Here is an 18,103-nt window from a genome sequence, read left to right on the forward strand (position 1 = left end):
CACTTAGCACCCAGTTATTGGCACTAATAGCGAATTTAGTTGGGTGCACATATTGGATCGGTGCCCAATTTTGAGTGCCATGTATAGAATCCAGGGGTTAATGTAGAGGTTTATACGGCAGTGGTGTAGGAAGGGGGGTGGTGGGGCGGTCCGCCCTGGGTGCACGCTGCTGGGAGGATGTCGGCTCCGCTGGTTCCCTGCTCCCTCTGCCCCGGAACAGGTTACTTCCTGTTCCAGTGCAGAGAGAGCAGGGAACCAGCGGAGCCGACGCAGCTCCTAGCGACATGCACTCGGGGCGGTTCGGCCCTCCCGCCTGTCCTTCGCCACTTTCCCATGTAAGTATGCGCTCCGGGGGGGGGGGGGGGTGCACCGTGCTGCACCCGGGGGGGGGGGGGGTGCGCAGCGGCAACCCGCCCCGGGTGTCAGCTTCTCTCGCTATGGCACTGTTATACGGAAATTTAGCATGGTAGATAACACATTGCAGTGAACTACACAACATCCTTCCCAACCAGAAAATGCTGGAAATGTCCCTGGCAGCTTTGTAGTTATCACATATCAATTGCAAAACCTTACTACACTTAAAATATAAGAGACAAAATGCTTCCAGAAAGTTGATTCAGTGCCTCCTTGTTGTTGATTTGATTTCTTAAGTAATGAGTATGCTTTTTGTATTGCTCACATACTGTTTTATGTGATTGTTGAACTCAGGTAAATGGTGTTCAGATATAAATACCGTATGTGCACTGTAGGTTTATTAGATTTTAAAATTTTTAGTTACGACATATATTTATTGTTTTTGCCATTCATATTTTATGCTCATTTTGTAGGCATGAAGCACCCTTTAAGTACTGAATACGTCCTTGAAAATGGAAATATGAATCCAACTACCTTTTTGTGGAGCTTTGAAGAGAATGGACAGCTGCATGATGGATCAAACTATCAATTAAATAATGAAACAAAGAAAGTGCTCTTTTCTCTGTGTGAAGTGTGTAATATCCAGCTGAACACTGCAGCGCAGGCAGAAGTCCATTACAGTGGGAAATCTCATCTGAAGAGAATGAAGCAGTTGAATAATGGAAAAATACCTACAAACACAACTCCAGGTTCATTGCTTGTAAGCACAAGTACAGGTATGCAAAAGGAACAGAGTAAATATAACGTTTTAAATCCACGTTTAAAAAAGCATCTATGCTTTCATTATCTGAACCCTATTTAAATCATTATAATCATATTTGCTGAGTTTATCAGGGGGTGGGGAAGGGATGGCTTACAAGTTGGTGATTTCATGGAGAGGTATTCACATATAAAGCATTCCAACTACTTTTATGTTCTTAAATCATGATTACTTTTGGACCTTGCATTAAGAAACCAACATGATCCCATATAGCAATAATCAAAGTTGAGCTTTGTCTTCATAGAAATCATGGATCATTCAAGGTGCTTTATAGATACAGAAAATTTGAACAGACCAATCAAATTGTGTTATTTCATTGTGGGTCTCACATACATACAGGGCACCTTTCTTGACCTGAAATTATTATTTTCACCTCCATAATCCAAAGCATGTACCTGTGTGCCATGCTTTATTTGATCCTGTATTAAATGAACAGACATGAATTATCAGCATTAAAGAGAAGTGCACCAACAACTAGTACACTTGAAACAAAGAATTTTCAAATGACCAAACCAGCAGTAATTTACCAACTCATGGTAAAATAGTTCATTTGTGAACTCGTTGACCACAGGAAAATTTACTGCAGGATTCACTAACCCACAGCACCTCAGTATCTCCTGCAGTAAATTTTGTTTTGCACTGCTGAGCTGGGAGTTTTGTAGGTTGCTTCTACCTAGCTGGTTGGCTCATAAAAAATGGTGCCCTTAAGGCCCCAGCAGTAGTCACACCATATTTTGCATCCTGACACCTAACTAGTGGTAGTACCATGAGACTACTGTTTCAGACTTTGAGATGCCATTTTTTAAAGAAGCAACCCCCCACAAGACTGTAAGTGTATGGGGTTTGGGAAGGACTGCAACTTTGGACATTTTAAAAAGGGTTCTGGTTGCAGGGTGTTCTACATGGGATTAGACATTTGGTAAAAGGATCCAGGGAATTCAGACATTTCTAAAAGTGTTCAGGGCTCATCAGGAGTCAGATTTTTCAAAGGAGGGTGTGGGGTGGGCTGTAGGCTCTTTTTTTTGTAACATCATCGACCTCTTTAACTTGCTCTCTGGGAGTATAGGCTTGCTGGTGTATGGTAAGCTGATGTTGAATGCATATTCAGTTTGCATGTATTTACTTCATAGGTCATTATTATTTAACGTGGTGCAATAATAATCAGTGTGTTGAGATACATTATTGGCAAATGTTATTGTCATAATACATCTTAGGGAACTTTGGGGTCCTTTACTAAGGTATTCTAACGATTAGCACCCACTAAATGATAAGATTCCCATAGGATTATAATGGGCTTCTTATCATTTAGTGCTTTCTAATCATTAGCATGCACTAAATCCATTACGTACCTTACTGAAAAGGGCCCTTTAGTTTATTTTGCCTATGTTGCAACACAGAGTTGTTGATAGACACCATCTTTGATGGTGAACTCCTCCCCATCGAATGGATGATATTTTAGCAAACTTTATTTCTTATTTTCCCTGTCACTACATATAAAAAGAATTTAACTAGTTACATAAAGGTTTTTTTCTCTTCCAGTTTATCGAATTGTTCGTTGTTCATCTGTTTTATTCCTTATGTCATTGTAAGAAAAATGTATATTAGAGTCTGTAATTGCTGCTACTTTCTTCTCTGTTGCAATAGAGGGAAGACTTTGCAATTGTTAAAGCTTTTATAAACACTTAGTAATAAACTTAGGGGGGGGGGGGGAGAAGGTAATTATTAAGGTGTGGTAAAAATCAGGCTTATGCCGTACTTTAATTTACCTGGGAGTGGCTAATTTGTTGTAGCTTGGGGGCAAGATGGTGTTCGGACAGGGGGTATGTGTGGTGTGAGATCTGCCCATATTTCCTTAATTTCCTTGAAGTACATACCATTTTTTTCTCTCCTGATGCCGAAAAAGAGAAGGAAGAGGTGTGTATTCCCTGCCATACCTGCAGTCCCTTTTGTGGGCCCAAAGAATAGCTATGCTGTTCTATACATTCTATCCAGAGTGATTGCCTCGCCTGCAGTGGGAGCATCAAGAGGGAAATGGCTCTCCCGGCCTGAGGCTGACCTCACATATAGCCTGGAAGTTCAGAGTCTGCATCTGATGCTGGCCTCAAAGGGCATTGAACAGAAGCCGCTCCAGGGCCATCTCTGACAATTGGGCGTTCCTCGGCATGGCCATTTCGGCCAGAAGAAATGCCTGTATGGACTGCTACTATTGTGGCAGTGCAGAAGCACGGAGGTAGCAGCACTGGAGAGGAGTCTGGAATGGCAGATGCTTTGGGTGAAGATCACACATGCTGGAGCCACACGGCTGAGCCACAGTCCAATCCTGGTTGTGGCGACTGGCAGCAGAAGAGGAGCAGGCACTCTTGCATAGCTAAATATTGCTGCAGAAGCAGCTGGTTGCCTCTGCATCTGACACCAGTGAGGACTTGGCAGCGCAGGAATCGGACACTGCCTCACCACCAGAGAGGGCTGGACCTTCCACTGGGGCCGGGGGGGAGGGGGCGGAGAGCTGGCCACAAGTGGGGACGTGGAGGGGGAGGGTTGGCTGAGAGCATGAGTGGCAGAGAATACAGTGTGGTAGTGGTGGTGGTGGTGGAGGGGGGTCATGGGGTAGGTTGGGTGTGTGCATGTTTTTTGGGGGGGGTTGGTGTGTCAGGGAGTTATGAGGAGGGTGTTGGGGGAGAAGAAGGGGTAAAGGTAGCACTCACTTTCACTGAAACTCTCCAGTCGATTCAAAACTCTGCTGCCCGTCTCGTCTTCCGCCAGGGTCGCTTTACTCATACTACCCCTCTCCTCAGGTCGCTTCACTGGCTCCCTATCCATTTTTGCATCCTGTTCAAACTTCTTCTACTAACCTATAAATGTACTCACTCTGCTGCTCCCCAGTATCTCTCCACACTCGTCCTTCCCTACTCCCCTTCCCGTGCACTCCGATCCATGGATAAATCTTTCTTATCTGTTCCCTTCTCCACTACTGCCAACTCCAGACTTCGCTCCTTCTGTCTCGCTGCACCCTACGCCTGGAATAGACTTTCTGAGCCCCTACATCTTGCCCCATCCTTGACCATCTTTAAATCTAGATAGAAAGCCCTCCTCTTTAACATAGCTTTTGACTTGTAACCACTTGTAACCACTCGCCTCCACCTACCCTCCTCTCCTCTTTCACACATTAATTGATTTGCTTGCTTTATTTTTTGTCTATTAGATTGTAAGCTCTTTGAACAGGGACTGTCTTTCTTCTATGCTAAATAGTAGTAGTAGTAGTGTATGAGCCTTTGTCGTGCTTGCATCCCCAGCTGGTGTGGTGCTTGGTCTGCTCGGGTGAGGGGAGGTCTTCCACCTTTTTGTCCAGTTCAGCCTGCCACTGCTGTGCTGGCTCTGGTAGGGGCTGTCTCTCTTGCTGGGCAAAGTTGTGCAGCATGTAGCAGGCCATGAAGATTTTGGCTACCTTCTGGGGGGTGTAGAGGAGCTCCAACTGAAACGATCGAGGTATCGAAAGTGATTCTTTACATGGCCAAAGGTACAAATAAGTACCTGTAATATACTATGTAAACCGCCTTGAATGTAGTTGCAAAAACCACAGAAAGGCAGTATATCAAGTCCCATTCCCCTTTCCCCCTTCCATTTCAATGATCACACAGGTGCTCCTATGGATTCTATTGTGTGCTCCTCTGCCTCATTTTGGGATTGTACAATGGAGGTCATGAGCCAGGTTCACGGGGGGTAGCCTCAGTCACCTGGGGGGGAACAAAGATCACAGATATGGATATGTGTAGCAAGGTCTGGTCACCTCTGGAGAATGGGGAGAAGGGGGCACAGGTGGAGGGAATCCCAGTGCTGCTTACCCAGGACCAGCTGCCAATGATTTCCCCTTTGTCAAAGCATTGATAGATTCCTGAGTACTGAAGCACATATGCATCGTGGCAGGACCCTGGGTACCAAGCACACATATCTACTATCTCCCCCTGGGTATCACACACCACCTGCATGTTCATGGAATGATAGAATTTCCTATTCCTATAGGTGTCCTCGTGTGCCCAGGGGGTCTGAGGGCCACATGTGGGCAGTCGATGACCCCTAGGACTGAGGGGAAGCTTTCTGTGGAGTAAAAGTGGGTCATGTTGTTCTGGCAGGCCTAGGCAGTGCTGGGGAAGGAGGTATAGTGTGAGGTGTGGGTGAGGAAGGCATTAAAAATCTGGGACAGACAGAGATGGCAGGCTGAGTAAGACCAGCAGTGACTGCAAGCACTGACTGAAATGTACTAGTGGCAAGAAAGGTGAGGGAGGCTGTAACCTTCAGGTGCACTGGCACCAGGGCCGGTCTTAGGGCGAGGCGACCGAGGCGGCCGCATAGGGCCCCGCACTCAAGGGGGCCCCGCGCGGCACGCCTGGGGTCGCCCCGCCTGCTGCTCCCACCCCACCCCCCCGAGGATCGATCGCTGTTCTGTAATAAAATTGAGAAGCGCCGAGTAGCAGGCAGTGCCTCGCGTCTGCCCTGCTAGTAAAAATCTCCTGCACATCGTCGGGCCGGCCTTCCCGCATTAAGTCCCGCCCTCCTTTGAGGTAATAGGCTCTTCCCGCATTAAGTCCCGCCCTCCTCTGAGGTAATAGCCTATTACCTCAGAGGAGGGCGGGACTTAATGCGGGAAGAGCCTATTACCTCAGAGGAGGGCGGGACTTAATGCAGGAAGGCCGGCCCGACGACGTGCAGGAGATTTTTACTAGCAGGGCAGACGCGAGGCGCTGCCTGCTACTCGGCGCTTCTCAATTTTTTTTAAAGTTAGTGGGTGCAGCAGGAGAAAAGAGTTGGTAGGTGGGTCGGGTCGGGTTGGGGGGGGGGACTCAGATGTGAGAAGGGTGTGGGATGGGGGTTCTCAGTTGGGGGGAGGGGGTAAGGGGAACTCAGATGTGAGAAGTGTGTGGGATGGGGGTTCTCAGTTGGGGGAGGGGGTAAGGGGGACTCAGATTGGAGAAGGGTGTGGGATGGGGGTTCTCAGTTGGGGGAAGGGGGATTCAGATGGGAGAAGGGTGTGGGATGGGGGTTCTCAGTTGGGGGGAGGGGGTAAGGGGGACTCAGATGGGAGAAGGGTGTGGGATGGGGGTTCTCAGATGGGAGAAGGGGGCTGGAACTGGGGTTTGAGAAGGGGCCATATGGGAAATGGGGGCCATGCATGGGGGTGGTGGGAAAATGGGGCATGCGTGGGTCAGGTGGGAGAATGGTTCTAGGGCTGAAAAGGGGGGGCTCTAATACAAGACATGTGGATGAAGGGGGCTGGAACTGGGGGCTGAAAAGGAGGGTAGGTGGGATAAGGGGTCTAGTACTGGGACTGGAGGCTGAAAAGGGGCAGGGGCTGAAACTGTGGGTACTGGGGGCTGAAAAGGAGATAGGGAGAAGTGGCTGGGGCTAAAGCTTGGACTGGTGAGAGAAAAGGGCTGGGGACTGGGGTTGAAACTGGAGGCTGAAAAGGGGACAGGGAGGAGTGGCTGGGGGCTGAAGCGGGGGACTGGTGGGATAGTGGGGCTGGAACTGGGGGCTGAAAAAAAGGGGCAGAGAGAGGGGCAGATCCTGGATGGAAGGGGGAGTGAGAGGGAGGGCAGACCCGGATGGATGGGAGAGGGAGGGTAAATGGTGGATTGAAGGGGCAGAGAGAAAGGGCAGACAGTGGATAGAAAGGGCAGACAGTGAATGGAAGGGGCAGAGATAGAGGGCAGATGTGCACGGAAGGAGCAGGGAGAGAGGGCAGACATTGGATGGAGGGGACAGCAGAGAAGGCAGACACTGGATGGCAGAGAGAGAGCGAAGACAGATGCTGGATGGAAGGAAGACAGTGAAAAGAAGATGAGGAAAGCAGAAACCAGAGACGACAAACTGTAAATAAAATATATATTTTTATTTTTTTGCTTTAGGATATAGTATTGTAGCTGTGTTAATAAATGTTTATAATAGAACATGTAAATAAGGTAATCTTTTTATTGGACTAATTTTAATACATTTTGACAAACTTTCGGAGAACAAAGCCCCTTCCTCAGGTCAGGATAGGATACTGTAACAGCTCTATACTGTATTCACCTGAGGACGGAGGTTTTGGCCTCTGAAAGCTAAATGTATTAGTCCAATAAATGCTATTATTTTATTTTCTATATTTGTTTTATTTCTATTTGTTAATTAGTAAAGTGGTGATTGGTATTTGTTAGTTTTTTTTCAAATTTACATCTGTTGTCTTTATATTTTACACAGTACTGGGGCACATTTTCTGTTTCTGTGGTGTTGCATTGTATGCAGAGTCTGGCATCTTGGGGGTTCAGTTTAATTTTTGTCTAAATAGAAAGTTTAAATATTACTATTTATTCTATAGTGGATTAGGGTGTATCTGTGTTTGTGAAAAAGACATGGTTTTCAGTTGGCATTGACTGTGCAGGATCGACAAGCCCTGGAGCTGGGGGCCTTGGAGCTCGGAGGGAGGGGTGGCCGGCTCTGGAGCTAGGGTGGGGGGTGGAGCTAGGGTGGGGCGGAGTTAGGGTGGGGCGGGGCTAGGGTGGGGCCCTGTCAAATTGGTCTGCATAGGGCCCTGCACTTGCTAAGACCGGCCCTGACTGGCACAAGGGAGTGTACATGTAGGCGGGGCATCGGCGCATCTCCAACTGACACATGATTCATTTAGGCGTGCTCATATACACCTGACGATGACCTGCAATAAATGGTTGCACCTAAATTTAGATGTTCCAGTGCGGGTTCGTGTATTCTATAATAAAATCAGGGTACTCGGATGCCAATATAGAATAGGCACTCTGCACAGCATCAGGGCACCTAATATTTTTAACCTCAATGGATAATTAAGCTCTGGAACTCTTTGCTGGAGGATGTAGTAACAGTGGTTAGTGTATCTGGGTTTAAAAAAGGTTTGGACAAGTTCCTGGAGGAAAAGTCCGTAGTCTGCTATTGAGACAGACATGGAAGCAACTCCTTGCCCTAGGATTGGTAACATGGAATGTTGCTACTATTTGAGATTCTGAATGGAATCTTGTTACTCTTTAGGATTCCAGAATCTTGCTATTCTTTGGGGTTCTACATGGAATATTGCCACTATTTGGGTTTCTGCCAGGTACTTGTGACCTGGCTTGGCCGCTGTTTGGAAAACAGGATACTGGGCTAGATACTGGACTAGATAGACCATTGGTCTGACCCAGTATGACTACTCTTATATTCTTAAGATTGTTCCTGCATGTCCTGGCCTGGAGCTAGGGCCCTAGCTGCTGACAGGTGCTGTGCAGCAGCCCTATCAAAGCGGTAAGTGGTAAGGTCCAGGAACTGGGTCTGAGGCCTAAACACTCTCTGATAGGGGTACCTCCTCTTGGCCCTCCCCTCCAGACTCTCAGCTACATCCAGCAATGCCTCAAGCTCACATTAAATGTCATCTGCCATTTGGATGCCCAGTCTCTCCAGTCTTGTACGGTCCTCATGCAATTTTTCACAATCCTCTTGTGATTTAACAATTTTGAATAACTTTCTGTCATCAGCAGATTTAATTACCTCTCTAGTTATTCCCATCTCTAGATTATTTATAAATATGTTAGAAAGCATCAGTCCTAGCACAGACCCCTGCGGAACCCCACTTTCTACCCTTCTCCATTGAGAATACTGACCATTTAACCCTACTCTATGTTTTCCATCTTTTGACCAGTTTTTAATCCACAATAGGACATTACCTCATATCCTATGACTTTCTAATTTCTTCAGGAATCTTTCATGAGGTACTTTGTCAAATGGTTTTTGAAAATCTTGATACACAATATTGACCAGCTCAACTTATTCATATGTTTATTCACCCCTTCAAAGAAAAGGAAAGGGCTGAATGTTGATTGACCTGTGCGTGTCCAAAACACATGCCTACACTCGAGCAGGCCATTTTTCGGTGCGCCTTAGTAAAAGGACCCCTAAAGCTGCTAGAGAACAATCAACTAGCAGAAATCCCAGTGGATAGGCTTTGGTCTTCCTTATCTTTAGTTTCCCCAGACACACTTATGAAGATATTGATCAGATTGTCCAATAAGACTTGCTCCCTGGATATTTGTCCATCTTTACTGTTGAAATCAGTTTCTATTGAGGTTTTGCTTTGGTTAACCTGGTTTGTCAATATATTGCTTGCTGTTGGATCGAATCCCGATAATTTGACTGATACTGTTTTGACACCAATCCCTAAGGCTATAGGGCTAGATCTCCCAAGTGTAGAGAATTTTAGACCAATTGCCAGTATTCCATGAATTTGTGGTAAACGATTAGCTAACCAATTTTCTCTATTCCACTAACAGTTTACACTTAACATGGTTTTAGATCCCAACATAATACAAAAACCCTGTTATTAACATTAACTTCTGAAGTTAGGGATTGTCTAAGCAAATGGAGACAGGTGGCCCTTCTACAGTTTGATTTCTCAGCCACGTTTGATGTGGTGGACCATTCACTCTTATTATATAGACTCAGTGATCTAGGTATGTCGAGTGTAGTGCTGACTTGGTTCTGTGAGTTCTTGACCAAGCGGACCTACAGTGCATAGGTACATAAGTGTTGCCATACTGGGACAGACTGAAGGTCCATCAAGCCCAGCATCCTGTTTCTAACAGTGGCCAATCCAGGTTACAAGTACCTGGCAAGATCCTAAAACCGTACAATACATTTTAATCTGCTTGTCCTAGAAATAAGCAGTGTGAGGAAGAATGGTACCCTTTCTACATCTTTGCGCCCCTGTGTGGTGTTCCCCAGGGCTCTCTGCTCACCCCTTCTTAAGGGCCCTGTTTGCTAAGGTGCACCAGCATTTTTTAGCGCACGCTAATGCTAGAGACATCATGTGTGTCTCTAGCATTAGCGTGTGCTAATGTTTAGCACATGCTAAAAACACTAGCACGCCTACAGCACAGCTTAGTAAACAGGACCCTAATTATCTTGCTAAAAAGTTGTTTTTTTAAAGTTACGCCAATGTAGAGCTATTAGGTCATCCTTGAGTATAGAAAGCTTTAAAATTATTACACAATCTATAATTCTACCACAGTTGATTACTGCATTTCATTAAGCTATATTGTGTTGTCTAAGTTTCAGAAAAAGCTGCAGCTTCTGCAGAACACAGCTGCTGGACTTATTTTTGGCTGAAGAAGATTTGACAGAGCTTCACCTGTATTGGCTTTATTACATTGGCTTCCAGTTAACTCGTGTAATAATTTAAAACTGGGCTGTCTGATTTTTAAGTCTTTCTATGGGACTAACTCTGAAGGACTTTTCAGGATTTTGAGATTTCCAGGTAATCTGTTATTTGCGCAAATGATTCATAAGATGAAGCTCAACTTTCCTTCTCTGAAAGGAATTAAATATAAAAAGTAGGTTGAGCTGTCTTTTTCTTTTTATGGGGCTAGGCTGTGGAATAGCTTTCCTAGGCAACTCAGGGAGCTACCTTCTTATTTACCCCCTCCCCCCCAAAGTCATGCGGCAATGCTGACATAGCCGACTTAGAGTGACTGGGCTGTATCGTCACTACTGCACCAGCAGCCACTAGTGCTGCTTTGTAAAAGGTGTGTGTGCGAGGGGGGAGGGGTAATGTTTCAAAAATCTCTGAAAACGTATCTTTTTTTTTAATTGAAAATTTTATGTCTTTATTAATGATATATAATTTTACTTTGGAATTCATTCTGTTGTCGAGGCTAACTTTTGTAATCCATGTAGAATCCTGTGAAATATGCAGAATATAAGACTCTTTGTGATATGGTATGGTATAATTCATTTTATATATTTGTGCGTGTCATTACCTCATTAACCCAGCTTCTGCCTCAACTTTAACACAAGCTGTTAATGCTTGCTAACTGCTTATTATAAAAACACCAGCATTAAAATGCAAAGTACAGCTCATAAAGAAACTTCAAACCGCTCAAAACACAGCAGCCAGGCTAATATTTGGGAAAACTCCGAGAAAAACTACACTGGCTACCAATCAAAGAACATATTGCTTTCAAAATCTGCACCCTGGTCCATAAAATCATCCACGGTGAAGCCCCGGGCTATATGACAGACCTCTTAGACCTACCAACAAGAAACACAATCAGATCAGCACGAACATACCTAAATCTCCACTACCCAAGCTGCAAAGGACTCAAATACAAACTAACATATGCATCCAGCTTCTCCTATATCAGCACACAACTATGGAACACATTACCAACTGCCGTGAAAACAACTTACGACCACCTAAACTTCCGGAAATCATTAAAAACTAACCTGTTCAAAAAGGCATACCCCGTTGACCGAGCCTAGATGCCTAAACCTTGCAACACAATGAAACCAAAGCCTGAAACAGACTACGAATCCCCAACATGTCTATAACACATGAACCTTCTTCGACCACTATAACTGTTTGTACTTGTTTCTCCGCTGGAGATGGCAAACGCCTGTACGGTATTATGTAAGCCACATTGAGCCTGCAAATAGGTGGGAAAATGTGGGATACAAATGTAACAAATAAATAAATTAGTGTTAAAGCAGTATTGTACTTTGGTCCCATCATAAGTTGTAATGTTTTTTGTTCTTGTAAAGAAATAATTCCATAGAGTTATCCAAAATCCATAAATAAGTACTGAAGTATAACTGGTATGATATTTGTGGGCTTTGAAGTGTAATCTTTTTGACTTGTAAATTGTCTTATATTTATGACTAGAGCAGTGATAAAACCTGTCAAGAGAATATGACTCATTTAAGTTACTTTAGGTAGTATAGAGCATTAAATTTAGCTGTAGGATAAGGATCAATATTGTAGAAAAACAGCTAGCTTGGCAACTTTGGAATTTATCTTTTTCAGTGTAAAAGAGCATTTGTCTTTATAAAGTACTAGATATATAATAGGTAAATCAAATTATTTAGACTGCAGGCTGCAGTACTCATTACAGCAGATGTAACATGTAGCTTTGGTTATTCTTGACAAATTATTTGGATTGTAACTTAGTAAGTATAACGTAGTTAGTCATTAATGTTTTAGTAAAGTTTGTCATTAATGTTTTAGTAAAGCAAACAACAATGGAAGCATATCCGTTACCGTTTCAGAAGTGACTCACATAGCTTCTGTGCCAGATGAAACGTCCCTTTAAGTAATTGGTCTATTTAACTTTCCGACAGTAAGGTAGATTAGTTATAAACTAGGAATGATGATAGAGCTTCTTAGTACAGTGACATTTTGAAGATGGGATATTTTTATGAAGGATGATTTTATATAGGTCATCAGCATGGAGAAAAGGATGTCTAAATTTGCCCATCTAAAAGTAGGCAAGTATTTTATAAAAAGCTCTGCGAGCACTGGGCCTATTATAAATTACATATAACACTACTGAAGGGACACATTTTTTCCTTTTTCCTGTTGTGTATCGCAGAAATATAATATTTTATAAATATGTGACCATCTCTGGGAAAAGGTGACTAAAGTCTCCAGAAATTTCTGTTATTGCAAACAATTTGTAGTAGAGCACTTCAAACCCCATCCTTTTATGTGAAAAAATAAAGTTACAGAAGTTCAAACATGTAACATTTACAGACTGCTAGAGGACACGTGAAAAGAAAAATCAGTCATTCTCAACATTTTGCATCTGCTACTTTAGTAACCTTCTCCCAGAGATGAACACATATGTACTAAAAAAAAGAACAGCATCACTAGAGAGTTTATATATGTAACCAGCACATCATATACTTCTAAGATGCAATTTATATATGTAAGTGGCATGACATATGATATAAGTGATAGATTTTGTAAGCATACATATGCAAGATCAGATCATTTTTGGACTAATTTTGTTTCACCTATTTGTGGTGGGTTTTTTTTGTTTGTTTTTCTTGTTAAGGCTTCTTTTCATTTACTTTTAGTTTTCACATTTCTTTGTCCCACTTTCCCCTCTCCTTCAGATACTGTCTGCCATTTTCTGTTCCCTCTCTTCCTTGCTTCCAGGCATTTCCTTCAATACCACTTTCCTAGTAACTGTTTTCCCTGCTTACAAGCATTCTTCCCCTCCCTTTTCAGCTTCTTAAGTTCTCTCCAATATCTCTTCCACAACCCAGTAATATGGTATGGACATTTATAGCTGCCAGTATCTCTACCATCACACACCAGACTCTCCCCCCCTCCCTCCCATGTTAGGTGCCTGGATAACCTGGCACACAAAATATTTCCTACGCGGTTCGGGGGTGGAGTCAAGATGGCGGCTCGTGCTTGAGGTGTTGCGGGTCGAGTTTGCTGCTCTCTTAGATTTTTACGTCGAGAGTTTTTCCTAATGCCGCATACCAAGAGAAAGGGGACAGTAAAGGGACTACCGCGGCCAACCCTTGTTCCTACCCCTACTCAACAAACCCTCCTGCGATTTCTTTCGAGCACCCCAGCTGGAACCGGTGAGATGGACCCTGCGATCGGAGCGACCGGAGGAGCAGCGTCTCCACTAGGGGCTGAAACATCTTTGTCCCCACCGGAACTTAATCCACCGCTTTGCCCTGCAAATCTTCGGGCCGGCGATGAGGACTCAACGGAATCGGAAGTCGGTGACCGGAGGGCCTCAGACTGCGGTTCTGTGCCCCAGGAAGTAGAGGAGATGAACTTGGAGCTCGCTGCTCCCCAAGCGGTAACTTTGCAAACTATCTGGGCAGCTATCCAAAATTTAACTAAAACTGTTACTAAAACAGCTCAAGATACTGCGTCAATGGTCAACAAAATAGACTTTTTGACCCAAGCTCTTGAGTCTGCTAAACAAGAATCGTTAGCCCAAAACTCACAGACGCAAACAGAAATTACCTCTCTTAAAAAGGTTACAGAAGCACTGATAGTTGATAAAATAAAGATGGCTTCAAAGTTGGAACAAATAGAGAACTATAATAGACGCTTAAATTTGAGGATATTAAATTTTCCCATTGCTATTGGAACTTCACCGTTGGATTTCTTTAAAAAATACCTGTCTGAAGTTTTGGCATACCCGCAATCAGCCATACCACCGATTAATAAAATATATTACCTTCCTGAAATTAAACAATCCAAGGTGAATCCAATAGAGAATGCTCAAATTCCAGAATTGAACCTTCAGGATATCTCGGCTCTGTTGGAGGAATCCATGTCGGAAGTCTTAAATCGAAGGACCCTTTTGATATCTTTTGTTTTTGAGCAAGACTTAAATGCGTTGTTAAAACTTTATTTTAAAAATTCTCAAAAACAATTTTGTGGACAAAAGATATGGATCTTTCCGGATGTGGCAAGAACTACACAGGACCGTAGGAAATTTTCCTTGCTTATAGAGAAGAAGTTAAATCTATGGGAGCTAATTTTCTGTTGGCATATCCTTGTAAATGTTGTATAAAATATTTGGGAAATAAATATGTTTTCTATGAGCCAGAACAGCTTAAAATGTTTATAGAAAGTAAAAGCTGTCTAGATAGTTGGTGTAAAGTAATTGAGATATGGGAGAGTAATTCTGGGTTTTAGGGCCAGGCCATATGCCTTTCTTTCTTCTTTTTTTTTTTAAATACCTGATTTGATCTTCTCAACTACTTTCTCCACCCTCTTACAAATAGTGGTGGTCTAAGGAAGCATTTAGAAAAAAAATTTTTTTTTTTTGTTTCTTATAAAAAAAATTTTCTTTGTTCAGAATGCATAGTCTATATACCAATAATTTAGACAATTTTCAATTATATAATTCAAAATCCGATCTATGTAATCCATGCTGTGTTGCAATTTATAAGTTTGTCTTGTAAATGTGAAGAAATTAATAAAGAATAATTAAAATAAAATATTTCCTATACGAGCCCAATGCGCACCAATTCGGAACTACTGCCCGGCTACCTGGTGGCCTGGGCGGTAATTTCATTTTTTACGTGTGCCCACTACGCATGTCGGAAAATTTCCGGTGCATGGCGCTAACCAGGCAGTAATTGGCATTGTACATGCACTTATGATTACTGCCTGGTTAACGCGTGAGACCTTACTGCTAAGTCAATGGGTGGCAGTAAGGTCTCAGGCCCAAAATGGACACAGGGCAATTTTCATTTTGCTGCACATCCATTTTCGGCCAAAAATGGCCTTTTTTTGCAGGGGCGCTGAAAAACGAACTTGTCTACGTCCAATACACGCGTCTACACCAGCACAGACCACTTTTTGGTGCACCTTAGTAAAAAGACCCTAAATTTAGCTGTCAGTCTTTCACTTAAACGTATGGTGCTGCACACTTCATTACAGTAAAGTGTCATCTACTTTGTTGGCAATAACCTGGGGAAATGTTCACATCGGTTGCTACGAGGTATTAAACCAGTGCTAAAACTGGTAATCGTCAAAGTATCACTCTTAATCCCTGGTTATCCTGGTTCATGGTTCCAGCTCTTCCTCAGGAGAAGTATATGAATTTTCCAAGCCAGTTACCTCAGGAAGATAGTTTGATGGAAATACAGGGTGCAAAAATGCATATGTGCTCTTTTAAATAAGGGGTCCTTTTACTAAGCTGTGGCAAAAAGTGGCCTTAGCACTGCCCTCACATGGGTCTTTCCTGCATGCTAAGGCCATTATTACTGCAGGTGTAAAATAGCCAGTTTTCTTTTTTCCCCCTCATTAATGGCCATACATTAATGTTACTATTAGCAAGTGACCATCTTTATAAAATTGCAAAAGAAAAAAGTATAACAGGGCCTTCAAGACTGGAACAATTGAGAGTCCTTTATTCATAAAGATCCAACACGGGTTATGTTTTGGCATAACAACGCCTGCCTTAGTTAGTGCACAATGCCTGAGTGCATCCTTTAGTATGCTGTTTTAAGCTGCGTTAGGTGCACAGGGCCGGTCCTAGGGTCTCTGGTGCCCCCTGCAGACTATCAGTTGGCACCCCCCCCCCCCCCATCTAGCATCTTCTTTCTCTCTTCTCCCCCCTCTCCCCTCGTTCTCCCCCTCCCCTCCCTCTCGTCCCCTCTCCCTCTGAGTTCCAGGGTCTCCCTCCCTCCGAGTTCCAGGGTCCCTCTCTCTGAATTTTAAAAGCCATTTTCTTACCTCGTCGGGGTTATGGCGGCAGCAGCATGCAGTGAAAAGCGTGCAGGCTCGGCGCTTCAGCCTTCCTTTCTCTGTCTCTCAGCTCTGGTCCCGCCCTTGCGGAAACAGGAAATGACGGGACCAGAGCTGAGAGACAGAGAAGGGAAGGCTGCAGCGCTGAGCCTGCACGCTTTTCACTGCGTGCTGCTGCTGCCGTAACCCCGACGAGGTAAGAAGATGGCCTTTAAAATTCGGAGAGAGGGACCCTGGAACTGGGAGGGAGGGAGGACAGACTCTGGAACTGGGAGGGAGGGAGGATCCTGGAACTGGGAGGGAGGGAGGGTGGGCAGACAGCAGCGCATGTGGCGCCCTTGAAGGCAGGTGCCCCCCTTCGGTGTTTACCCCACTTACTGGGTTGGGCCGGCCCTGTAGGTGCACATTAATGTCTAACACAGCTTTGTAAAAGGGCACCTAAGTGAAGCAAAGCATAGACTGTTTTTCAAACGATAGCTGGAATGGCAGTAGATGGCTTCTTGCAATTCTATTTCCCATCTAATATTTACAGGGGTCCTTGTAGGTTGTAATACCTTGAAAAGGACCAACCATAAAAGATATAGTACATAACTTATGTAGGTCACATGTGAGTGGAGGAGTAGCCTACTGATTAGAGCACCAGTCTTGCAATTCAGAGGTGGCCAGTTCAAATCCCACTACTGCTCCTTGTGATCTTGGCAAGTCACTTAACCATCCATTGCCTTAGGTACGAACTTAGATTGTGAGCTCTCCTGGGACACAGAAATATCCAGAGTACCTGAATGTAACTCACCTTGAGCTACTACTGAAAAAGGTGTGAGCAAAATCTAAATAAACAAATATGTCCCTTCTAACACTGCATTTTAAAATAAGTTCCCTGTCTAATAAATTTTAATGCAGCAGATATTTTTAACATCTACATGAATTTTAGAGTCAAAAAATGATTCATTTTCAAACACATGAAGTTTTTCCATTTCTAGAAAATGTAAGCAAGCATGCAGTTATTAACAAAAAGCGGGTGCTCTTGATTGCTAAATGCCTAAGTTTCCACAAGATGGTGCCACAGACCCATCAGAGATGGTTCATCTAAAGGTCCTCTGCACAATGTTGAAACTCTAGGGATTAATATTTATTTATTTTAAAAAATTTGTGTGCCCCACTCAATCACCACGGTTCTAGGCAATTTACCAAAAAACCCCAAACAATCCATTTAGACAAAGACATAGCAAAATATTAAGAAGCCCTTTTACTAAACAGCAGTAAAAAGTGGCCTTAGCGCACCCTTTTCTGGGTCAATCACGCATGCTAAGCGCATTTTTTACGTTGGGGTAAAATGGTCGATTTTTGGAATTTTTTAATTATGGCCATGCACTAATTGTTTATGTTTAGGTAGGGACTCATGCACTAAACCTGTGCTAATCGGTTAGCGTGCAGAAATGATGCTGCACTAACCGATTAGTGCAGTAAGGGGTTCTTTTACAAAGGCATACTAGTGTTTTTAGCACACACTAAAAATAAGCATGGTTTAAATGTTAGAGACGCCTGTATATTAGCATGCACTAAAAATGCTAGTGTGCCTTTGTAAAAGGACCCCTCAGTGCCTACTCTCCACCCCTGTGTCAAAAAATATGGCATAATTATCATGAGATGTCTCAGCGCAGCCCACAGTATGCCATTTTTTGCTGCATAAGCACGTTAGTACTTCCGCAGCTTTGTGAAACAGCCCCTAAAATGAAGTTATAGGGTTACAAAAATGTCTTAACTTTCCTACAAAAACATTAAAATCAGAAAGAGACCTAATATCAGCTGTCAGTGAATTCGAAAGACTTGGAGCTGAAACTGAGAAAAGCTTGACATGTGTAAAATGCTTCCTTGCTAACAGAATT

The 18,103-nt window shown here is 43.6% G+C and overlaps 1 protein-coding gene across 2 annotated transcripts in view; it reads left to right on the top strand.

Annotated features, from left to right (window-relative positions):
* The first annotated feature begins 829 nt into the window (after positions 1-829).
* The window catches only part of ZNF385B (zinc finger protein 385B), a 451,618-nt gene continuing 434,344 nt past the window's right edge, over positions 830-18,103 (top strand). Inside the window, exon 1 of one of the 2 annotated variants that reach the window (XM_030210445.1) lies at positions 830-1,130. In XM_030210445.1, the coding sequence (XP_030066305.1) occupies positions 830-1,130 (301 nt within the window). The remainder of the gene's footprint in view (positions 1,131-18,103) is intronic. The other variant, XM_030210446.1, reaches the window with a different exon arrangement.

Source organism: Microcaecilia unicolor, chromosome 7 (assembly GCF_901765095.1).
Source record: "Microcaecilia unicolor chromosome 7, aMicUni1.1, whole genome shotgun sequence".
Taxonomy (NCBI): Eukaryota; Metazoa; Chordata; class Amphibia; order Gymnophiona; family Siphonopidae; genus Microcaecilia; species Microcaecilia unicolor.